General features: G+C 48.5%; 2 protein-coding genes across 2 annotated transcripts in view; one reads left to right on the top strand and one right to left on the bottom strand.

Moving 5' to 3' along the window:
• The window catches only part of LOC116359340 (glycerol-3-phosphate dehydrogenase 1-like protein), a 30281-nt gene extending 15301 nt beyond the window's left edge, over positions 1 to 14980 (top strand). Inside the window, 5 exon segments of the mRNA XM_031812265.1 lie at positions 6996 to 7134; positions 7326 to 7438; positions 13117 to 13353; positions 14353 to 14459; positions 14701 to 14980. Of these exon segments, the coding sequence (XP_031668125.1) occupies positions 6996 to 7134; positions 7326 to 7438; positions 13117 to 13353; positions 14353 to 14459; positions 14701 to 14797 (693 nt within the window). The 3' untranslated portion in view covers positions 14798 to 14980.
• Positions 14981 to 22799: 7819 nt separating this feature from the next.
• On the bottom strand, positions 22800 to 25778 carry LOC109886573 (uncharacterized protein KIAA1143 homolog). The gene is made up of 3 exons (XM_031812268.1): positions 25562 to 25778; positions 25062 to 25203; positions 22800 to 23762 (listed from the first exon to the last, which is right to left on the bottom strand). Exons 1-3 carry the CDS (start codon positions 25682 to 25684, stop codon positions 23545 to 23547), a joined length of 483 nt encoding a protein of 160 aa, XP_031668128.1. The 5' UTR covers positions 25685 to 25778; the 3' UTR covers positions 22800 to 23544.
• Between the last annotated feature and the right edge of the window lie 7 nt (positions 25779 to 25785).

Here is a 25785-nt window from a genome sequence, read left to right on the forward strand (position 1 = left end):
AACAGACTCACCCCATCGCGACGTCCCCCAAAGGCTAACTCTCTAGCCCTCACTATCTCCCTGCTTGCTAATTCGGCCTGCTAACTGCTAGCTTGTCCAGCTCCGGTCCGCTAACTGCTACCTTGTCTAGCCCGGGCCTACAAACTGTTAGCTTGTTAGCACAGGCCTGCTAACCGCCTGAATCGCCGCGGCCCAAACGCTTACCGGACCCATATTTACTTTCTATCTCTTTTGACTTTTAATTTGTTTATACCTTCCGGAAACCTGCCTCACCCAATGTGATACGGAATCGCTATTATTTTTTTATTTTTAGAACACACTCAAGAACCTCCAGAAGCTAACCAGCTAACTAGCTACAAGCTATTTAGTCATTGTTAGTTTTTTCAACCTGGATAACACTCGCCAGTCCAGCTTCCCTGCCCCATCCACCGCTGCCCCCTGGACACTGATCTCTTGGCTACATAGCTGATGCACGCTGGACTGTCCATTAATCACGCTACTCCATTCTGCTTGTTTGTTTTATCTGTTGGCCCCGTTGCCTAGTCTACGCCATTTTACCTGCTGTTGTTGTGCTAGCTGATTAGCTGTTGTCTCACCTACTGTTTTAGCTAGCTTTCCCAATTCAACACCTGTGATTACTGCATGCCTCGCTGTATGTTTCTCTCAAATGTCAATATGCCTTGTATACTGTTGTTCAGGTTAGTTATCATTGTTTTAGTTCACAATGGAGCCCCTAGTTCCACTCTTCATGCCCCTGATAACTCCTTTGTCCCACCTCCCACACATGCGGTGACCTCACCCATTACTACCAGCATGTCCAGAGATACAACCTCTCTCATCATCACCCAGTGCCTGGGCTTACCTCCGCTGTACCCGCACCCCACCATACCCCTGTCTGCGCATTATGCCCTGAATATATTCTACCATGCCCAGAAACCTGCTCCTCTTATTCTCTGTCCCCAACGCTCTAGGCGACCAGTTTTGATAGCCTTTAGCCGCACCCTCATACTACTCCTTCTCTGTTCCGCGGGTGATGTGGAGGTAAACCCAGGCCCTGCATGTCCCCAGGCACCCTCATTTGTTGACTTCTGTGATCGAAAAAGCCTTGGTTTCATGCATGTCAACATCAGAAGCCTCCTCCCTAAGTTTGTTTTACTCACTGCTTTAGCACACTCTGCTAACCCTGATGTCCTTGCTGTGTCTGAATCCTGGCTCAGGAAGGCCACCAAAAATTCAGAGATTTCCATACCCAACTATAACATCTTCCGTCAAGATAGAACTGCCAAAGGGGGAGGAGTTGCAGTTTACTGCAGAGATAGCCTGCAAAGTAATGTCATACTTTCCAGGTCCATACCCAAACAGTTCGAACTACTAATTTTGAAAATTACTCTCTCCAGAAATAAGTCTCTCACGGTTGCCGCCTGCTACCGACCCCCCTCAGCTCCCAGCTGTGCCCTGGACACCATTTGTGAATTGATCGCCCCCCATCTAGCTTCAGAGTTTGTTCTGTTAGGTGACCTAAACTGGGATATGCTTAACACCCCGCCAGTCCTACAATCTAAGCTAGATGCCCTCAATCTCACACAAATCATCAAGGAACCCACCAGGTACAACCCTAACTCTGTAAACAAGGGCACCCTCATAGACGTCATCCTGACCAACTGGCCCTCCAAATACACCTCCGCTGTCTTCAACCAGGATCTCAGCGATCACTGCCTCATTGCCTGTATCCGCTACGGAGCCGCAGTCAAACGACCACCCCTCATCACTGTCAAACGCTCCCTAAAACACTTCTGTGAGCAGGCCTTTCTAATCGACCTGGCCCGGGTATCCTGGAAGGACATTGACCTCATCCCGTCAGTTGAGGATGCCTGGTCATTCTTTAAAAGTAACTTCCTCACCATTTTAGATAAGCATGCTCCGTTCAAAAAATGCAGAACTAAGAACAGATACAGCCCTTGGTTCACCCCAGACCTGACTGCCCTCGACCAGCACAAAAACATCCTGTGGCGGACTGCAATAGCATCGAATAGTCCCCGTGATATGCAACTGTTCAGGGAAGTCCGGAACCAATACACGCAGTCAATCAGGAAAGCTAAGGCCAGCTTCTTCAGGCAGAAGTTTGCATCCTGTAGCTCCAACTCCAAAAAGTTCTGGGACACCGTGAAGTCCATGGAGAACAAGAGCACCTCCTCCCAGCTGCCCACTGCACTGAGGCTAGGTAACACGGTCACCACTGATAAATGTCGAAAACTTCAAAAGCATTTCTCAACGGCTGGCCATGCCTTCCGCCTGGCTACTTCAACCTCGGCCAACAGCTCCGCCCCCCCCGCAGCTCCTCGCCCAAGCCTCTCCAGGTTCTCCTTTAACCAAATCCAGATAGCAGATGTTCTGAAAGAGCTGCAAAACCTGGACCCGTACAAATCAGCTGGGCTTGACAATCTGGACCCTCTATTTCTGAAACTATCTGCCACCATTGTCGCAACCCCTATTACCAGCCTGTTCAACCTCTCTTTCATATCGTCTGAGATCCCCAAGGATTGGAAAGCTGCCGCAGTCATCCCCCTCTTCAAAGGGGGAGACACCCTGGACCCAAACTGTTACAGACCTATATCCATCCTGCCCTGCCTATCTAAGGTCTTCGAAAGCCAAGTCAACAAACAGGTCACTGACCATCTCGAATCCCTCCGTACCTTCTCCGCTGTGCAATCTGGTTTCCGAGCCGGTCATGGGTGCACCTCAGCCACACTCAAGGTACTCAACGATATCATAACCGCCATCGATAAAAGACAGTACTGTGCAGCCGTCTTCATCGACCTTGCCAAGGCTTTCGACTCTGTCAATCACCATATTCTTATCGGCAGACTCAGGAGCCTCGGTTTTTCGGATGACTGCCTTGCCTGGTTCACCAATTACTTTGCAGACAGAGTTCAGTGCGTCAAATTGGAGGGCATGCTGTCTGGTCCTCTGGCAGTCTCTATGGGGGTGCCACAGGGTTCAATTCTCGGGCCGACTCTTTTCTCTGTGTATATCAATGATGTTGCTCTTGCTGCGGGCGATTCCCTGATCCACCTCTACGCAGACGACACCATTCTATATACTTTCGGCCCGTCTTTGGACACTGTGCTATCTAACCTCCAAACAAGCTTCAATGCCATACAACACTCCTTCTGTGGCCTCCAACTGCTCTTAAACGCTAGTAAAACCAAATGCATGCTTTTCAACCGGTCGCTGCCTGCACCCGCATGCCCGACTAGCATCACCACCCTGGATGGTTCCGACCTAGAATATGTGGACGTCTATAAGTACCTAGGTGTCTGGCTAGACTGCAAACTCTCCTTCCAGACTCATATCAAACATCTCCAATCGAAAATCAAATCAAGAGTCGGCTTTCTATTCCACAACAAAGCCTCCTTCACTCATGCCGCCAAGCTTACCCTAGTAAAACTGACTATCCTACCGATCCTCGACTTCGGCGATGTCATCTACAAAATGGCTTCCAACACTCTACTCAGCAAACTGGATGCAGTTTATCACAGTGCCATCCGTTTTGTCACTAAAGCACCTTATACCACCCACCACTGCGACTTGTATGCTCTAGTCGGCTGGCCCTCGCTACATATTCGTCGCCAGACCCACTGGCTCCAGGTCATCTACAAGTCCATGCTAGGTAAAGCTCCGCCTTATCTCAGCTCACTGGTCACGATGGCAACACCCATCCGTAGCACGCGCTCCAGCAGGTGTATCTCACTGATCATCCCTAAAGCCAACACCTCATTTGGCCGCCTTTCGTTCCAGTACTCTGCTGCCTGTGACTGGAACGAATTGCAAAAATCGCTGAAGTTGGAGACTTTTATCTCCCTCACCAACTTCAAACATCAGCTATCTGAGCAGCTAACCGATCGCTGCAGCTGTACATAGTCTATTGGTAAATAGCCCACCCTTCTTCACCTACCTCATCCCCATACTGTTTTTATTTATTTACTTTTCTGCTCTTTTGCACACCAATATCTCTACCTGTACATGACCATCTGATCATTCATCACTCCAGTGTTAATCTGCAAAATTGTAATTATTTGCCTACCTCCTCATGCCTTTTGCACACATTGTATATAGACTCCCCCTTTGTTTTCTACTGTGTTATTGACTTGTTAATTGTTTACTCCATGTGTAACTCTGTTGTCTGCTCACACTGCTATGCTTTATCTTGGCCAGGTCGCAGTTGCAAATGAGAACTTGTTCTCAACTAGCCTACCTGGTTAAATAAAGGTGTTCTCAACTAGCCTACCTGGTTAAATAAAGGTGTTCTCAACTAGCCTACCTGGTTAAATAAAGGTGTTCTCAACTAGCCTACCTGGTTAAATAAAGGTGTTCTCAACTAGCCTACCTGGTTAAATAAAGGTGTTCTCAACTAGCCTACCTGGTTAAATAAAGGTGTTCTCAACTAGCCTACCTGGTTAAATAAAGGTGTTCTCAACTAGCCTACCTGGTTAAATAAAGGTGTTCTCAACTAGCCTACCTGGTTAAATAAAGGTGTTCTCAACTAGCCTACCTGGTTAAATAAAGGTGTTCTCAACTAGCCTACCTGGTTAAATAAAGGTGTTCTCAACTAGCCTACCTGGTTAAATAAAGGTGTTCTCAACTAGCCTCCCTGGTTAAATAAAGGTGTTCTCAACTAGCCTCCCTGGTTAAATAAAGGTGTTCTCAACTAGCCTCCCTGGTTAAATAAAGATGTTCTCAACTAGCCTACCTGGTTAAATAAAGGTGTTCTCAACTAGCCTACCTGGTTAAATAAAGGTGTTCTCAACTAGCCTACCTGGTTAAATAAAGGTTAAATAAAAAAATATTTAAAAAAACCCACTAGTAACACCTCTCACTAAACACTAGTAACACCTCTCACTAAACACTAAACACTAGTAACACCTCTCACTAACCACTAAACACTAGTAACACCTCTCACTAACCACTAAACACTAGTAACACCTCTCACTAAACACTAGTAACACCTCTCACTAAACACTAACCACTAGTAACACCTATCACTAAACACTAGTAACACCTCTCACTAACCACTAAACACTAGTAACACCTCTCACTAAACACTAGTAACACCTCTCACTAAACACTAGTAACACCTCTCACTAACCACTAACAACACCTCTCACTAACCACTAAACACTAGTAACACCTCTCACTAAACACTAGTAACACCTCTCACTAAACACTAACCACTAGTAACACCTCTCACTAACCACTAAACACTAGTAACACCTCTCACTAAACACTAACCACTAGTAACACCTCTCACTAAACACTAGTAACACCTCTCACTAAACACTAACCACTAAACACTAACCACTAAACACTAACCACTAAACACTAACCACTAAACACTAACCACTAAACACTAACCACTAAACACTAACCACTAAACACTAACCACTAGTAACACCTCTCACTAACCACTAAACACTAGTAACACCTCTCACTAAACACTAACCACTAGTAACACCTCTCACTAAACACTAGTAACACCTCTCACTAAACACTAACCACTAGTAACACCTCTCACTAAACACTAGTAACACCTCTCACTAAACACTAACCACTAGTAACACCTCTCACTAGCCACTAGTAACACCTCTCACTAAACACTAGTAACACCTCTCACTAAACACTAAACACTAGTAACACCTCTCACTAACCACTAAACACTAGCAACACCTCTCACTAACCACTAGTAACACCTCTCACTAAACACTAGTAACACCTCTCACTAACCACTAACCACTAGTAACACCTCTCACTAAACACTAGTAACACCTCTCACTAACCACTAGTAACACCTCTCACTAACCACTAGTAACACCTCTCACTAACCACTAACAACACCTCTCACTAACCACTAAACACTAGTAACACCTCTCACTAAACACTAGTAACACCTCTCACTAAACACTAGTAACACCTCTCACTAAACACTAACCACTAGTAACACGTCTCGCTAACCACTAAACACTAGTAACACCTCTCACTAAACACTAGTAACACCTCTCACTAAACACTAACCACTAGTAACACGTCTCGCTAACCACTAAACACTAGTAACACGTCTCGCTAACCACTAAACACTAGTAACACCTCTCACTAAACACTAGTAACACCTCTCACTAAACACTAGTAACACCTCTCACTAAACACTAGTAACACCTCTCACTAACCAAACACTAGTAACACCTCTCACTAACCACTAACCACTAGTAACACCTCTCACTAACCACTAACCACTAGTAACACCTCTCACTAAACACTAAACACTAGTAACACCTCTCACTAAACACTAACCACTAGTAACACCTCTCACTAAACACTAGTAACACCTCTCACTAAACACTAGTAACACCTCTCACTAAACACTAGTAACACCTCTCTCACCTCTCTCCACAGGGAATAGTAACATCTCTCTCACCTCTCTCCACAGGGAATAGTAACATCTCTCACATCTCTCTCCACGGGGAATAGTAACATCTCTCTCCTCCTCTCCTCTCCTCTCCTCTCCTCTCCTCTCCTCTCCTCTCCTCTCCTCTCCTCTCCTCTCCTCTCCTCTCCTCTCCTCTCCTCTCCTCTCCTCTCCTCTCCTCTCCTCTCCTCTCCTTCCTCTCCTCTCCTCTCCTCTCCTCTCCTCTCCTCTCCTCTCCTCTCCTCTCCTCTCCTCTCCTCTCCTCTCCTCTCCTCTCCTCTCCACTCCACTCCTCTCCACTCCTCTCCTCTCCTCTCCACTCCTCTCCTCTCCACTCCACTCCACTCCTCTCCACTCCACTCCACTCCACTCCACTCCTCTCCCCTCCACTCCTCTCTACTCCTCTCCACTCCTCTCTGTCAATGTCATCTTTCAGGTTGTCTCACTCCCTTTGATCTGTTCTCTCACGTTGCCCTGTAAAACAAATGGAACGAGAAACACTATTAAACCATGTAGCTGTCTCTTGTCCCCACAGGGAATAGACGAGGGTCCGGAGGGCCTGAAGCTCATCTCGGACATAATCAGGGAGAAGATGGCTATAGACGTCAGTGTTCTGATGGGAGCTAACATCGCCAACGAGGTGGCAGCAGAGAAGTTCTGTGAGACCACCATCGGTAAGAAAACCCCCAGCATCATTTATCAACATAATTGCCAAGACATTTCTATACACGAATGTAAAACAAAGCTGTGAAGTTATTTGATAACTATATGGAATGAGATAGATAGTAATTAATACAAAGCTTTGACAGAGATGGCGTGATAGGCTGGCTATGTGTTGGGATGTAAAAACATGTTGCTTTACCAGGCAGTAAGATCATGGAGAACGGCCTGCTTTTCAAGGAGCTCCTGCAGACTCCTAACTTCAGGATCACAGTGGTGGATGATGCAGACACTGTAGAGCTCTGTGGAGCCCTGAAGGTAACTCTAATACACTGTAGAGCCCTGTAGGTAGCTCTAATACACTGTAGAGCTCTGTGGAGCCCTGTAGGTAACTCTAATACACTGTAGAGCCCTGTAGGTAACTCTAATACAATGTAGAGCCCTATAGGTAGCTCTAATACACTGTAGAGCCCTGAAGGTAACTCTAATACACTGTAGAGCCCTGTAGGTAGCTCTAATACACTGTAGAGCTCTGTGGAGCCCTGAAGGTAGCTCTAATACACTTACACTGTAGAGCTCTGTGGAGCCCTGAAGGTAGCTCTAATACACTGTAGAGCTCTGTGGAGCCCTGAAGGTAGCTCTAATACACTGTAGAGCTCTGTGGAGCCCTGAAGGTAGCTCTAATACACTGTAGAGCTCTGTGGAGCCCTGAAGGTAACTCTAATACACTGTAGAGCCCTGTAGGTAACTCTAATACACTGTAGAGCTCTGTGGAGCCCTGAAGGTAGCTCTAATACACTGTAGAGCTCTGTGGAGCCCTGAAGGTAACTCTAATACACTGTAGAGCCCTGTAGGTAAATCTAATACACTGTAGAGCCCTGTGGAGTCCTGTAGGTAACTCTAATACACTGTAGAGCCCTGTAGGTAACTCTAATACACTGTAGAGCTCTGTGGAGTCCTGTAGGTAACTCTAATACACTGTAGAGCCCTGTAGGTAACTCTAATACACTGTAGAGCTCTGTGGAGCCCTGTAGGTAACTGTAATACACTGTAGAGCCCTGTAGGTAACTCTAATACACTGTAGAGCCCTGTAGGTAACTCTAATACACTGTAGAGCCCTGTGGAGCCCTGTAGGTAACTCTAATACACTGTAGAGCCCTGAAGGTAACTCTAATACACTGTAGAGCTCTGTGGAGCCCTGTAGGTAACTCTAATACACTGTATAGACCTGAAGGTAACTCTAATACACTGTAGAGCCCTGTAGGTAACTCTAATACACTGTAGAGCCCTGTAGGTAACTCTAATACACTGTAGAGCCCTGACGGTAACTCTAATACACTGTAGAGCTCTGTGGAGCCCTGTAGGTAACTATAATACACTGTAGAGCTCTGTGGAGCCCTGTAGGTAACTCGAATACACTGTAGAGCTCTGTGGAGCCCTGTAGGTAACTCTAATACACTGTAGAGCCCTGTGGAGCCCTGTAGGTAACTCTAATACACTGTAGAGCCCTGTAGGTAACTATAATACACTGTAGAGCCCTGAAGGTAACTCTAATACACTATAGAGCTCTGTGGAGCCCTGTAGGTAACTATAATACACTGTAGAGCCCTGAAGGTAACTCTAATACACTGTAGAGCCCAGTAGGTAACTCTAATACACTGTAGAGCCCTGTAGGTAACTCTAATACACTGTAGAGCCCTGAAGGTAACTCTAATACACTGTAGAGCTCTGTGGAGCCCTGTAGGTAACTCTAATACACTGTAGAGCTCTGTAGAGCCCTGTAGGTAACTCTAATACACTGTAGAGCTCTGTGGAGCCCTGTAGGTAACTCTAATACACTGTAGAGCTCTGTAGAGCCCTGTAGGTAACTCTAATACACTGTCGAGCTCTGTGGAGCCCTGTAGGTAACTCTAATACACTGTAGAGCCCTGTGGAGCCCTGTAGGTAACTGTAATACACTGTAGAGCCCTGTAGGTAACTCTAATACACTGTAGAGCCCTGTAGGTAGCTCTAATACACTGTAGAGCCCCGTGGAGCCCTGAAGGTAGCTCTAATACACTGTAGAGCCCTGAAGGTAACTCTAATACACTGTAGAGCCCTGTAGGTAACTCTAATACACTGTAGAGCCCTGTAGGTAACTCTAATACATTGTAGAGCTCTGTGGAGCCCTGTAGGTAACTGTAATACACTGTAGAGCCCTGAAGGTAACTCTAATACACTGTAGAGCCCTGTAGGTAACTCTAATACACTGTAGAGCCCTGAAGGTAGCTCTAATACACTGTAGAGCTCTGTGGAGCCCTGTAGGTAACTCTAATACACTATAGAGCTCTTTAGAGCCCTGTAGGTAACTCTAATACACTGTAGAGCCCTGTAGGTAACTCTAATACACTGTAGAGCTCTGTGGAGCCCTGTAGGTAACTCTAATACACTGTAGAGCCCTGTAGGTAACTCTAATACACTGTAGAGCCCTGAAGGTAGCTCTAATACACTGTAGAGCTTTGTGGAGCCCTGTAGGTAACTATAATACACTGTAGAGCCCTGAAGGTAACTCTAATACACTGTAGAGCCCTGTAGGTAACTCTAATACACTGTAGAGCCCTGTGGAGTCCTGTAGGTAACTCTAATACACTGTAGAGCCATGTAGGTAACTCTAATACACTGTAGAGCTCTGTGGAGCCCTGTATGTAACTCTAATACACTGTGGAGCCCTGTAGGTAACTCTAATACACTGTAGAGCCCTGAAGGTAACTCTAATACACTGTAGAGCTCTGTGGAGCCCTGTAGGTAACTCTAATACACTGTATAGCCCTGAAGGTAACTCTAATACACTGTAGAGCCCTGTAGGTAACTCTAATACACTGTAGAGCCCTGTAGGTAACTCTAATACACTGTAGAGCCCTGAAGGTAACTCTAATACACTGTAGAGCTATGTGGAGCCCTGAAGGTATCTCTAATACACTGTAGAGCCCTGTGGAGTCCTGTAGGTAACTCTAATACACTGTAGAGCCCTGTAGGTAACTATAATACACTGTAGAGCTCTGTGGAGCCCTGTAGGTAACTCTAATACACTGTAGAGCCCTGTAGGTAACTCTAATACACTGTAGAGCCCTGTGGAGCCCTGTAGGTAACTCTAATACACTGTAGAGCCCTGAAGGTAACTCTAATACACTGTAGAGCTCTGTGGAGCCCTGTAGGTAACTCTAAAACACTGTATAGCCCTGAAGGTAACTCTAATACACTGTAGAGCCCTGTAGGTAACTCTAATACACTGTAGAGTCCTGTAGGTACCTCTAATACACTGTAGAGCCCTGTAGGTAACTCTAATACACTGTAGAGCCCTGAAGGTAACTCTAATACACTGTAGAGCTCTGAGGAGCCCTGTAGGTAACTCTAATACACTGTAGAGCTCTGTGGAGCCCTGTAGGTAACTCTAATACACTGTAGAGCTCTGTAGAGCCCTGTAGGTAACTCTAATACACTGTAGAGCTCTGTGGAGCCCTGTAGGTAACTCTAATACACTGTAGAGCTCTGTGGAGCCCTGTAGGTAACTCTAATACACTGTAGAGCCCTGTAGGTAACTGTAATACACTGTAGAGCCCTGTAGGTAACTCTAATACACTGTAGAGCCCTGTAGGTAGCTCTAATACACTGTAGAGCCCCGTGGAGCCCTTAAGGTAGCTCTAATACACTGTAGAGCCCTGAAGGTAACTCTAATACACTGTAGAGCCCTGTAGGTAACTCTAATACACTGTAGAGCCCTGAAGGTAACTCTAATACACTGTAGAGCCCTGTAGGTAACTCTAATACACTGTAGAGCCCTGAAGGTAGCTCTAATACACTGTAGATCTCTGTGGAGCCCTGTAGGGTACTCTAATACACTGTAGAGCTCTGTAGAGCCCTGAAGGTAACTCTAATACACTGTAGAGCCCTGTAGGTAACTCTAATACACTGTAGAGCCCTGTAGGTAACTCTAATACATTGTAGAGCTCTGTGGAGCCCTGTAGGTAACTCTAATACACTGTAGAGCCCTGAAGGTAACTCTAATACACTGTAGAGCCCTGTAGGTAACTCTAATACACTGTAGAGCCCTGAAGGTAGCTCTAATACACTGTAGAGCTCTGTGGAGCCCTGTAGGTAACTCTAATACACTGTAGAGCTCTGTAGAGCCCTGTAGGTAACTCTAATACACTGTAGAGCCCTGTAGGTAACTCTAATACACTGTAGATCCCTGTAGGTAACTCTAATACACTGTAGAGCCCTGAAGGTAGCTCTAATACACTGTAGAGCTCTGTGGAGCCCTGTAGGTAACTCTAATACACTGTAGAGCCCTGAAGGTAGCTCTAATACACTGTAGAGCTCTGTGGAGCCCTGTAGGTAACTCTAATACACTGTAGAGCTCTGTAGAGCCCTGTAGGTAACTCTAATACACTGTAGAGCCCTGTAGGTAACTCTAATACACTGTAGAGCCCTGTAGGTAACTCTAATACACTGTAGAGCTCTGTGGAGCCCTGTAGGTAACTCTAATACACTGTAGAGCCCTGTAGGTAACTCTAATACACTGTAGAGCCCTGAAGGTAGCTCTAATACACTGTAGAGCTCTGTGGAGCCCTGTAGGTAACTCTAATACACTGTAGAGCCCTGAAGGTAACTCTGAAGGTAACTCTAATACACTGTAGAGCCCTGTAGGTAACTGCTAACCATGTGTATGTGACAAATAAATTTGATTTGATTTGATTTAATACACTGTAGAGCTCTGTGGAGCCCTGTAGGTAACTCTAATACACTGTTGAGCTCTGTGGAGCCCTGCAGGTAACTCTAATACACTGTAGAGCTCTGTAGAGCCCTGTAGGTAACTATAATACACTGTAGAGCTCTGTGGAGCCCTGTAGGTAACTCTTATACACTGTAGAGCCCTGTGGAGCCCTGTAGGTAACTCTAATACACTGTAGAGCTCTGTGGAGCCCTGTAGGTAACTCTAATACACTGTAGAGCCCTGAAGGTAACTCTAATACACTGTAGAGCCCTGAAGGTAGCTCTAATACACTGTAGAGCTCTGTGGAGCCCTGTAGGTAACTCTAATACACTGTAGAGCCCTGAAGGTAGCTCTAATACGCTGTAGAGCTCTGTGGAGCCCTGTAGGTAACTCTAATACACTGTAGAGCTCTGTAGAGCCCTGTAGGTAACTCTAATACACTGTAGAGCCCTGTAGGTAACTCTAATACACTGTAGAGCCCTGTAGGTAACTCTAATACACTGTAGAGCTCTGTGGAGCCCTGTAGGTAACTCTAATACACTGTAGAGCCCTGAAGGTAACTCTGAAGGTAACTCTAATACACTGTAGAGCCCTGTAGGTAACTGCTAACCATGTGTATGTGACAAATAAATTTGATTTGATTTGATTTAATACACTGTAGAGCTCTGTGGAGCCCTGTAGGTAACTCTAATACACTGTTGAGCTCTGTGGAGCCCTGCAGGTAACTCTAATACACTGTAGAGCTCTGTAGAGCCCTGTAGGTAACTATAATACACTGTAGAGCTCTGTGGAGCCCTGTAGGTAACTCTTATACACTGTAGAGCCCTGTGGAGCCCTGTAGGTAACTCTAATACACTGTAGAGCTCTGTGGAGCCCTGTAGGTAACTCTAATACACTGTAGAGCTCTGTAGAGCCCTGTAGGTAACTCTAATACACTGTAGAGCCCTGTAGGTAACTCTAATACACTGTAGAGCCCTGTAGGTAACTCTAATACACTGTAGAGCCCTGAAGGTAGCTCTAATACACTGTAGAGCTCTGTGGAGCCCTGTAGGTAACTCTAATACACTGTAGAGCCCTGAAGGTAGCTCTAATACACTGTAGAGCTCTGTGGAGCCCTGTAGGTAACTCTTAAGTACCCGGCCCAGCGTGTGTATGTGCATGGTAATATGGATACTTCCATTGTAAAATGGTAATGTCGTGGTAATAACCTGTTGCCTGTATGTTTTCCTTCTCTCTTCCTCAGAACATCGTAGCGGTAGGAGCAGGGTTCTGTGATGGGCTGAGGTGTGGGGACAACACCAAGGCAGCTGTAATCAGACTAGGACTGATGGAGATGATAGCCTTCGCTAAGCTCTTCAGTAAAGATGGCGTCGTCTCCTCTGCAACCTTCCTGGAGAGCTGCGGCGTGGCTGACCTCATCACCACCTGCTATGGAGGACGCAACCGACGCGTGGCCGAGGCCTTCGCCAAGACAGGAAAGGTAAGGACCAACGTCCAACTCTACACCAGACCTGGGTTAAGTGCCGGCTGACTGACCCCATGACAACGTTACAACCACCCCATGACAACATTACACCACCCCATGGCAATGTTACACCACCCCATGACAACATTACACCACTCCATGGCAACGTTACACAACACCACCCCATGGCAATGTTACACCACCCCATGACAACATTACACCACTCCATGGCAACGTTACACAACACCACCCCATGACAACATTACACACCCCATGGCAATGTTACCACCACCCCATGACAACATTACACCACCCCATGGCAATGTTACACCACCCCATGACAACATTACACCACCCCATGTCAACGTTACAACACCCCATGACAACATTACAACCATCCCATGGCAACATTACACCACCCCATGGCAACATTACACCACCCCATATCAACGTACAACACCCCATGACAACATACACCACCCCATGTCAACGTTACATTACACCACCTCATGACAACATTACACCACCCCATGTCAACGTTACAACACCCCATGACAACATTACATTACACCACCCCATGTCAACGTTACATTACACCACCCCATGTCAACGTTACATTACACCACCCCATGTCAACGTTGCAACACCCCATGGCAACATTATACCACCCCATGTCAATGTCATACCACCCCATGACAATGTCACACCACTCCATGGCAACATTACACCACTCCATGGCAACGTTACACCACTCCATGGCAACGTTACATTACACCACCCCATGTCAATGTTACAACACACCCCCATGACAACGTCACACCACCCCATGACAACATTACATCACTCCATGGCAACGTTACACCACTCCATGGCAACGTTACATTACAAACCACCCCACTTCAACGTTACACCACCCCATGACAACGGTACACCACCCCATGACAACATAAACAGTATAGGCCTAACTCCTACACAGATACATGGTAATATGTCCTGTATTTGCCTCCCTGCTAGACTATTGAGGTCCTGGAGCAGGAGTTGTTGAACGGACAGAAGCTCCAGGGTCCTGCTACCTCAGCTGAAGTCTACCACATCCTCAAACAGAAGGGACTGGTGGATAAGTGAGTCTCTCTCTCTGTCTCTCTCTGTCTCTGTCTCTCTCTGTCTCTCTCTCTCTCTTTCTCTCTCTCTCTCTCTCCCTGATCGATACAGATACAGTACCTAGCCAAATGTAGTCTGTCACCCATCCCACCTGTATTACCCTGTGGTCCCGGCCATGAGCCCAGACTTGATCTAATGATGAGAGAGGTGGTTGTATGTTTCTATTTTAACTCTTGTGTCATTCTGTTGTGTCTTTCCCAGGTTCCCTCTGTTTGTCGCAGTGTATCAGATCTGTTTCGAGGGCAAGCCGGTACAGGAAATGATCTCCTGTCTACAGAGTCATCCAGAGCACCTGTGAGTGCAGCTAGCTAGGTATGCTAGGCTAACCTCAGATAGCAGAGCTAGCTCCATCTCTCCTCTCCAGCTGCTCTCCTCTGACCTCTATCTATAGAGAAGCTGTTCTTTCAAACAAGGGTCAGGCCTACCCTCTCACCCCTTCCCCGCCCCTCCCTCCCTCCTTCCCTCCCTAACCCTTCCTCCGTCCCTCCCTACCCTTCCCTCCCCTTTCTCCCCAACCCTTCCTTCCTCACTCCCTTCCCACCCTACCCCCCCCCCCCTTCCCACCCTACCTCCCCACCCTACCCTACCATTCCCTCCCTCCTTTCCCACCCTACCTCCCCACCCTACCCTACCCCCCCCCCCCCCCCCTTCCCACCCTACCTCCCCCTTCCCACCCTACCTCCCCACCCTACCCTACCATTCCCTCCCTCCTTTCCCACCCTACCTCCCCACCCTACCCCCCCCCCCCCCCCCCTCCCCACCCTACCTCCCCACCCTACCCTACCATTCCCTCCCTCCTTTCCCACCCTACCTCCCCACCCTACCCTACCATTCCCTCCCTCCTTTCCCCCCCCCCCCCACCCTACCTCCCCACCCTACCCTACCTCCCCACCCTACCTCCCCACCCCACCCTACCTCCCCACCCTACCTCCCCACCCTACCTCCCCACCCCACCCTACCTCCCCACCCTACCTCCCCACCCTACCTCCCCACCCCACCCTACCTCCCCACCCTACCCTACCATTCCCTCCCTCCTTTCCCACCCTACCCCTCCCCACCCTACCCTACCATTCCCTCCCTCCTTTCCCACCCTACCTCCCCACCCTACCTCCCCACCCCACCCTACCTCCCCACCCTACCCTACCATTCCCTCCCTCCTTTCCCACCCTAACTCCCCACCCTACCCTACCATTCCCTCCCTCCTTTCCCACCCTACCTCCCCACCCTACCTCCCCACCCTACCTCCCCACCCTACCCTCCCCACCCTACCTCCCCACCCTAACCCCCCCCCCCCCCCCCCTCCCCACCCTACCTCCCCACCCTACCCTACCATTCCCTCCCTCCTTCCCACCCTACCTCCCCACCCTACCCTACCATTCCCTCCCTCCGTTCCCCCCCCCCCCCCCACCCTACCTCCCACCCTACCCTACCCTCCCCACCCTACCTCCCCACCCCACCCTACCTCCCCACCCTACCTCCCCACCCTACCTCCCCACCCCACCCTACCTCCCCACCCTACCTCCCCACCCTACCTCCCCCACCCCACCCTACCTCCCCACCCCTACCCTACCATTCCCTCCCTCCTTTCCCACCCTACCTCCCCACCCTACCCTACCATTCCTCCTCCTTTCCCCACCCTACCCCCACCCTACCTCCCCACCCACCCTACCTCCCCACCCTACCCTACCATTCCCTCCCTCCTTTCCCACCCTACCCCCCCCCCCCTTCCCACCCTACCTCCCCACCCTACCCTACCATTCCCTCCCTCCTTTCCCACCCTACCTCCCCACCCTACCCTACCCTCCCCACCCTACCTCCCCACCCTACCTCCCACCCTACCTCCCCACCCTACCCTACCCATTCCCCTCCCTCCTTTCCCACCCTACCTCCCCACCCTACCCTACCCTCCCACCCTACCTCCCCACCCTACCTCCCCACCCTAACCTCCCACCCTACCTCCCCACCTACCTCCCCACCCTACCTCCCCACCCTACCTCCCACCCTACCTCCCCACCCTACCTCCCACCCTACCCTACCATTTCCCTCCCTCCTTTCCCCCCCCCCCCACCCTACCACCTCCCACCCTACCCTACCTTCCCCACCCTACCTCCCACCTACCTCCCACCCCCTCCCCACCCTACCTCCCCACCCTACCTCCCCACCCTACCCGCCCCACCCTAACCTCCCCACCCTACCTCCCCACCCTACCTCCCCCCACCTACCCTACCATTCCCTCCCTCCTTTCCCCCCCCCCCCCACCCTACCTCCCCACCCTAACCCTACCTCCCCACCCTACCCCCCCCCCCCCCCCTCCCCCACCCACCTCCCACCCTACCTCCCCACCCTACCTCCCCTCCTACCTCCCCACCCTACCTCCCCACCCTACCTTCCCACCCTACCTCCCCACCCTACCTTTCCCCCCTACCTCCCACCCTACCTCCCCACCCTACCGGGTCCCAGCCCTACCTCCCCACCCTACCTTCCCCACCCTACCTCCCCACCTACCTCCCCACCCTACACTCCCCACCCTACCTACCTCCCCACCCTACCTCCCCACCCTACCTCCCCACCCTACCCTACCATTCCCTCCCTCCTTTCCCCCCCCCCCCCACCCTACCTCCCCACCCTACCCTACCTCCCCACCCTACCTCCCCACCCTACCTCCCCACCCTACCTCCCCACCCTACCTCCCCACCCTACCTCCCCACCCTACCTCCCCACCCTACCTCCCCACCCTACCTCCCCACCCTACCCTACCATTCCCTCCCTCCTTTCCCCCCCCCCCCACCCTACCTCCCCCCTACCCTACCTCCCCACCCTACCCCTCCCCACCCTACCTCCCCACCCTACCTCCCCACCCTACCTCCCCTCCCTACCTCCCCACCCTACCTCCCCACCCTACCTTCCCCCTACCTCCCCACCCTACCTCCCCACCCTACCTCCCCACCCTACCTCCCCTCCCTACCTCCCCACCCTACCTGCCCCTAACCCTACCTCCCCACCCTACTCCCCAACCCTACCTCCCCACCCTACCTCCCCACCCTACCTCCCCACCCTACCTCCCCACCCTACCTCCCACCCTACCTCCCCACCCTACCTCCCCACCCTACCTCCCCACCCTACCTCCCCCACCCCCCCCCTCCCCACCCTACCCCCCCCCCCCCCTCCCCACCCTACCTCCCCACCCTACCTCCCCACCCTACCTCCCCACCCTACCTCCCCCACCCTACCTCCCCACCCTACCTCCCCACCCTACCTCCCCACCCTACCTCCCCACCCTACCCTCCCCACCCTACCTCCCCACCCTACCCTCCCTACCCTACCCTCCCTACCCTACCCTCCCCACCCTACCCTCCCCACCCTACCTCCCCACCCTACCTCCCCACCCTACCTCCCCACCCTACCTTCCCTTCAAGGTTCAGGGACCAAAAGTTACAAAATAGATGCTATTTACAATATTGTTGTGTTAAAGCGATGAGCCAGGGGTGCTGCTAAGTGTCTGGTGAATCAGTACCTCACATTGACATACAATATCTATGGGTGGATGTCAGTTTCCTTCAGTGCTATTGAACCTGAATGACCTCCGATGCCACTAGCCAGCCATTAGGGCTCAAAAGTGGCTCTAAGGACACCATTCAGCATTGGTCTCAAATGCACTTTTTTTATTTTTATTTATTTAATCATGCTGACAAAACCAGACATTTCCCTTTCAATTAGGGTGGGGGGGGTGTTAGAACATAATTAACTTTGTGAGAAGTAATTCGTTTCAGTGGCACATTTCAAAATCGTTAATTAGAATAGAATGGAATTACTACATTTTTCCCCAGAGGGAACTTCTGTCATTTTATACTGTTTCACTGCCATTCACATCATTTTAATGTGAAGTCAATCCCAATGGAGTCATACATTGTTTTTACAAAGGGAACAAGTGCACTCTGGGAAAAAATTCAAATGCAGTCCTTACCTCACTAATGTAAATCCCCAATCATTATCAGTGGTGATTTTAGCATGTAAATCTTGGAGGGGCAAAAATATTTATATTTTTTGAGATGCCAGCAAACCCACAACACTTAACAATACATTAACTGCACTATAACGGTGACAAATGTTGTCCACAAACTGTTGGGACAGCTTTATGTAGGCCCTTACAGCAGAGTCACAACAGCAGTCCCCACATCTTACCACTGCTACACCTGGCTATCAGTGGAGTCCCAACAGCAGAGTCCCAACAGCAGTCCCCACATCTTACCACTGCTACACCTGGCTATCAGTGGAGTCACAACAGCAGTCCCCACATCTTACCACTGCTACACCTGGCTATCAGTGGAGTCCCAACAGCAGAGTCCCAACAGCAGTCCCCACATCTTACCACTGCTACACCTGGCTATCAGTGGAGTCCCAACAGCAGTCCCCACATCTTACCACTGCTACACCTGGCTATCAGTGGAGTCCCAACAGCAGAGTCCCAACAGCAGTCCCCACATCTTACCACTGCTACACCTGGCTATCAGTGGAGTCCCAACAGCAGAGTCCCAACAGCAGTCCCCACATCTTACCACTGCTACACCTGGCTATCAGTGGAGTCCCAACAGCAGAGTCACAACAGCAGTCCCCACATCTTACCACTGCTACACCTGGCTATCAGTGGAGTCCCAACAGCAGAGTCCCAACAGCAGTCCCCACATCTTACCACTGCTACACCTGGCTATCAGTGGAGTCCCAACAGTAGAGTCCCAACAGCAGTCCCCACATCTTACCACTGCTACACCTGGCTATCAGTGGAGTCCCAACAGCAGAGTCCCAACAGCAGTCCCCACATCTTACCACTGCTACACCTGGCTATCAGCGGAGTCCCAACAGCAGTCCCCACATCTTACCACTGCTACACCTGGCTATCAGTGGAGTCCCAACAGCAGTCCCCACATCTTACCACTGCTACACCTGGCTATCAGTGGAGTCCCAACAGCAGTCCCCACATCTTACCACTGCTACACCTGGCTATCAGTGGAGTCCCAACAGCAGAGTCCCAACAGCAGTCCCCACATCTTAACCACTGCTACACCTGGCTATCAGTGGAGTCCCAACAGCAGAGTCCCAACAGCAGTCCCCACATCTTACCACTGCTACACCTGGCTATCAGTGGAGTCCCAACAGTAGAGTCCCAACAGCAGTCCCCACATCTTACCACTGCTACACCTGGCTATCAGCGGAGTCCCAACAGCAGAGTCCCAACAGCAGTCCCCACATCTTACCACTGCTACACCTGGCTATCAGTGGAGTCCCAACAGCAGTCCCCACATCTTACCACTGCTACACCTGGCTATCAGTGGAGTCCCAACAGCAGTCCCCACATCTTACCACTGCTACACCTGGCTATCAGTGGAGTCCCAACAGCAGAGTCCCAACAGCAGTCCCCACATTTTTTTTAACCTTTATTTAACTAGGCAGGTCAGTTAAGAACAAATTCTTATTTTCAATGACGGCCTAGGAACAGTGGGTTAACTGCCTTGTTCAGGGGCAGAACGACAGAGTTGTACCTTGTCAGCTTGGGGATTTGAACTTGCAACCTTCCGGTTAACTAGTCCACCGCTCTAACCACTAGGCTACCCTGCCACCCAACATCTTACCACTGCTACACCTAGCTATCAGTGGAGCCTTTTCTGGCAGCAAAAACAGTTCATTCAGACTCATTTACTGCCTTTTAAAAAAACAGAGCTGATATGGCTGACTTACTTAAACAAATGTGGTTTCTACTGACAATTGAGATGTAACAAACTCTGGCATAAGGGGACGACAAGCGGATAAGAGGCCATCTGTCATTTAGTTTAAGACAATGAGCGAGCTAGGAGGCAGAAGTCATGCTGGATTGACAGCATGGCCAATGTTGAATGTTTATCCTTTTAAGTTTGGAAAAGAGACCCTTAAACCCAGACTTGGACCACACAGCCACTCCACTGAATAGCAGGATAGTGATTGCTTTGCAATGCTTGCAGTTAGCCACTGATTCCTTCCAAACCTCTCATTGTTGAATTTGCAATTTCCAACTTGTTGTGGAATGTTTATGTCCAATGGCCGATGAGCACCGATACGTTTTATCTATAATTTCTCTTAATTATTTATCTTCATATGAAAAGGATTAAAAAGGATTTGCGAGTAGATTGTCGACTTGATTCATGATGATGACTGCTAGCTAAGATTTTGAAAGTACGATGTTGACATGATCAGTCCAATCAAAGCTGCTGTAGATATCACGTGATTTGACGTAATTCTTTCTGTAAGCCAATGACCTTGAGGTCCTTCTTGGATGGACACTTCTAATGTAACTCTATGGCAGCACCCAAGGGGATTGAATTGTCAAGCTCCACCCTTAGATTTGGTGGTGACGTAGTGTCCCCATGAGTGGCGGCCCCACCACCACATAAAGCACTGAGCTAGGCTGAAACACCTGCATTTTGGACCTGCCTTACTCAAGAAAGCAAAAAAAATAAACCAAGTTTGTATGCGGCTTTATTAACTAAATTGTTTGTTCATTTTTTATTTATTTTTTTACATTGTTTGCAAACTGATATGTGACACGTATTAATGCCAAAATAACATGCACAACAGACAACAACTGTCACGACTCCTACCGAAGGTAGCTCCTCTTCCTGTTCGAGTGGCGCTCGGCGGTCGTCGTCACCGGCCTACCACAACAGACAGCCCCCACCATGTTTTGTTTTGCTAGAACAGTGGGGCCTGAATGAAAGGTCATTATTCACTCTTAAAAGAAACGGTGTCTGGAAGAACCTTTTGGTTTGCCACACCGGTGGAACGTTTACATTTGAAAAAGGGTCGTCGAGAAACCCCCTCTGAAAAGGTTCCTCGAGAAACCCCCTCTGAAAAGGGTCGTCGAGGAAACCCCCTCTGAAAAGGGTCGTCGAGAAACCCCCTCTGAAAAAGGTCGTCGAGGAAACCCCTCTGAAAAGGGTCGTCGAGGAAACCCCCTCTGAAAAGGGTCGTCGAGAAACCCCCTCTGAAAAGGGTCGTCGAGGAAACCCCCTCTGAAAAGGGTCGTCGAGGAAACCCCCTCTGAAAAGGGTCGTCGAGGAAACCCCCTCTGAAAAGGGTCGTCGAGGAACTCCTGGGTAAAGTTTCAAACCGGATCCTTTTTGTGATGGTAGGAGTTATTTTTTTGTACCCTTTTTCATTATATATTGTAGAGGTGGCAGCCTATCAGATTGAAGGCGTGGCTTATTGGAGGCGTGGCTTTCAGATAGTTCTTTTTGGTCACCCGTTTAGTGTAAATGTCATTCCTGTTCATGTTAAGTTCGTACACTGCAATTTAGATTGTTCCTTGAATATTTATGCATATTACATATTCTAATATAATAATATTAACATGGTTGATTACATGCGGAAACTATTCCAACTTTGGGATATGCATAGGTTCTTGAGGAACTCCAGGGTTCCTCAAGTCACCACTAATTCTAAGAGTGTAGTGATTGACAGATACCATTTGTGAATGGCAAGAGTCTAAAACAATAGTGTATGTATAGTACCTGTACCCTACTGCATTCAGGCGTAGGCATTTCAATGTGTTTTTTAAAATATTTTTTATACCATTATTAAAAAAGGGTTTCATTTGTTTCCCTATATCATCTAATGTGGTTTACTAACGTCAGGTTTTGTGGGTCGATTTATGATCAAGATGCCTTTACGGGTTCTACCGCCAGGGATTTAGTCTTGAGTGCCAGTCTGTTTATGGCGTCATACCAAATCATTGTCATGGCAATGACAGCAACAGGAGTTGGCAAGAGCAACCAACAAACCAGGTTGCCCGGTTACCAGGTTGCCAGGGGACTAGGCCTATTTGGATATGAATGTTCCAGTACATTAGAAGTGGATTTACATACAGTATGTAGTCAGTCTACTTATGAATGATCAGCATTCAGTAGATGATTAGACAGACCAACGCGTTACAGCCAAAGGTTATGGGGTGTGGCGTACGAAGGTTTCTTGATATATAACTTTGCATTTGATTTTTTTGCTTGTGATTGTAACCTCCAAGTCATCCTTCTTATCAGTTTAACTACCTCGGTAACTAAATCAGTCCTCTGGGATTTGAAGAGCCGCATGTTTAAAATGTAAAAGTAACACTATTTTCTATGGGAATATAAATGTATATCTCTCTGTTTTTCACTGACCTTTCTCTGCATATTGTGAAAACCAGAAAGGTATTTGCTAATGAGAGACATTTTTGCAAAATGACCTACTTTTCAGACCTGCTTTCTACAGAACATACTATACATGATGTATTATGCTATCGTAAGGCCTTCATGTATTTTAATAGTTACATTTCAAACTTATTCAACTAAACACCATCATAAAAAAAACAACGCACAATACAATCACAGAAAGATCCAACACCTCGGCATCAAAACAACGCAGTGGTTTAACTAAAGACATCTTTTGATGCTCCGTTGTCAAAGCTAAAACATATTTGTACATCCAATGAATTATTGACTATAGAAGTAGAAAAGTATCACATCACTCCAGACTATATATTTTTTAACCAAAAGCCACCAGCTCATTGCTTCCCTCTTTAGTAGCTGTTGTCACACGGGTTACCTTGATAAAATCTTCGATCCAGACTGTGTTGGCTATATGAAAAGGTGCAGAGGATCCACTGAAGGACGGATGACTACAGTTGTAATGGATGGATAATAGGCCCACGGTGAGTCACTATACAACATTTCCAACAGCAGAGACATGTCTTATAGTCGACAAAGAATAACAGCATGCATCTTATGTAATCTAAAAGATCTTTGTTCGTGAATGTGATTGAAGGGGTTTGTTTCACATACATGTCCAGATTCCACCTCCAAAAAAAGAGGGGATGACCCGTAATGTCTAAGGATCTTAGTCTAGTGGGACAAACTACGATGTGGAGCTATTCTATGTTGGGTCTTTTTGCCCATAGTAAAAACCAACAACCACAGTAGATCAGTTCCATCATCCATGAGCGGTTGATTGCTCTAGTCTGAAATCCCTGCGGTGAATTAACTTCTAGTCCTCATCCTCATCCTCTCCGAAAGAGAGAAGACTCTTGTTCTTCACCTTCTTTTCAGACTTCTCCTTTTTCTCTTCATCTCCTCCTTCACTCTTTCCTTCACTCTTCTTCTTCTTGTTGTTGTTAGAGCTGGCTGTGATGCCCTGGAACTTGTCGGAGGAGCGCTTCGTGGGCTTCTTGAACAGGATCTTTCCGTCCGCAGGAGGCTTGTCTTCTGTAGGCAGCAAGGAGAAGAGGCAGATGAAGTACACACACACACACTACATACCCTGTATACACACAGCAGACCCACAGTACAGACCCTGTATACACACAACAGACACACAGTACAGACCCTGTATACACAGTACAGACAGACACACAGTACAGACCCTGTATACACACAGTAGACCCAGTACAGACAGGCACCCAGTACAGACAGGCACCCAGTACAGACAGGCACCCAGTACAGACAGGCACCCAGTACAGACAGGCACCCAGTACAGGACAGGCACCCAGTACAGACAGGCACCCAGTACAGACAGACACCCAGTACAGACAGACACCCAGTACAGACAGACACCCAGTACAGACAGGCACCCAGTACAGACAGGCACCCAGTACAGACAGGCACCCAGTACAGACAGACACCCAGTACAGACAGACACCCAGTACAGACAGACACCCAGTACAGACAGACACCCAGTACACAGAGACACCCAGTACAGACAGACACCCAGTACAGACAGACAGACACCCAGTACAGACAGGCACCCAGTACAGACAGGCACCCAGTACAGACAGACACCCAGTACAGACAGACACCCAGTACAGACAGACACCCAGTACAGACAGACACCCAGTACAGACAGACACCCAGTACAGACAGACACCCAGTACAGACAGGCACCCAGTACAGACAGACAGACACCCAGTACAGACAGGCACCCAGTACAGACAGACACCCAGTACAGACAGACACCCAGTACAGACAGACACCCAGTACAGACAGACACCCAGTACAGACAGACACCCAGTACAGACAGACACCCAGTACACAGAGACACCCAGTACAGACAGACACCCAGTACAGACAGACACCCAGTACAGACAGACACCCAGTACAGACAGACACCCAGTACAGACAGACACCCAGTACAGACAGACACCCAGTACAGACAGGCACCCAGTACAGACAGGCACCCAGTACAGACAGGCACCCAGTACAGACAGACACCCAGTACAGACAGACACCCAGTACAGACAGACACCCAGTACAGACAGGCACCCAGTACAGACAGGCACCCAGTACAGACAGGCACCCAGTACAGACAGGCACCCAGTACAGACAGGCACCCAGTACAGACAGGCACCCAGTACAGACAGACACCCAGTACAGACAGACACCCAGTACAGACAGACACCCAGTACAGACAGACACCCAGTACAGACAGACACACACACGCCAATTAACACCAAGTTTATTTGATAGTTTAGGCTATTATATATTATTTATATAATTAATTGTTCTTACCTTTATCTGTACCATCCTTTACCTCTTTTATCTGTAACACTTCTTCAGCGCTCAAATCTCCCTTTTTGAGAATGACAACTTGAGGCAGCTCATCTTCACGATCACTGCCACTGTCATCCTCCAAGGCTGGCATCTCTAAACGCTGCGGGAACAGTGACCAGGTTGAATATCACCATATTGACATCATACCAGCAGCCCTTTCCATGTTAAAAAGGTACACATATCTGCAAAAAAAATATAGGCCTTCGTGGCAATGAAATATCTATAGTGGTCAAGGAATTGAATTATGTGAGAGAAAACACCAATAATTTGGAGGGTGGTCAACTCTCCTGTAGAGCTAGCTAATAACGTTACTTGACTAGCTGAATCAAAGTGTTACCGACTAACTAAAACCTACATATAGAGTAGCTCTCCAGCGGGCTTGCCATACAGTCATATATACTGTAGCTCTACATCCCACCTAACGGTAGGCTAGCTAACCTAGCACATTAGCGAAATACCTTGGTATCAATGGTCGGACCTTCCTTAAAGCCAACATCGTTCTTGAATTTCTTTAAAAATGACGGTTCTGCTGGTTTCACCCACGATACGTTCGCTTTCGGACCCTTATTCGTTTTAGCCATTTTGAGAGTTAGAACAAATTAAGGAAACGAAGATAATTTCAGGTTGTGTTTAGCCCGTCGTGTTTAGCGTAACATTGAATCGTCATCGCCCTGCGCCCGCT

This window comes from Oncorhynchus kisutch, unplaced genomic scaffold, assembly GCF_002021735.2.
Source record: "Oncorhynchus kisutch isolate 150728-3 unplaced genomic scaffold, Okis_V2 Okis02a-Okis13b_hom, whole genome shotgun sequence".
NCBI lineage: Eukaryota > Metazoa > Chordata > Actinopteri > Salmoniformes > Salmonidae > Oncorhynchus > Oncorhynchus kisutch.

Coding starts and splice junctions, on each gene's coding strand:
- LOC109886573 (XM_031812268.1), bottom strand. CDS start 25,684: ATGGCTAAAACGAATAAGGGTCCGAAAGCGAACGTATCGTGGGTGAAA. Junction 25,204..25,561: donor GTCCGACCATTGATACCAAG/GTATTTCGCTAA, acceptor CTGTTCCCGCAG/CGTTTAGAGATGCCAGCCTT. Junction 23,763..25,061: donor AAAGGATGGTACAGATAAAG/GTAAGAACAATT, acceptor TGCTGCCTACAG/AAGACAAGCCTCCTGCGGAC.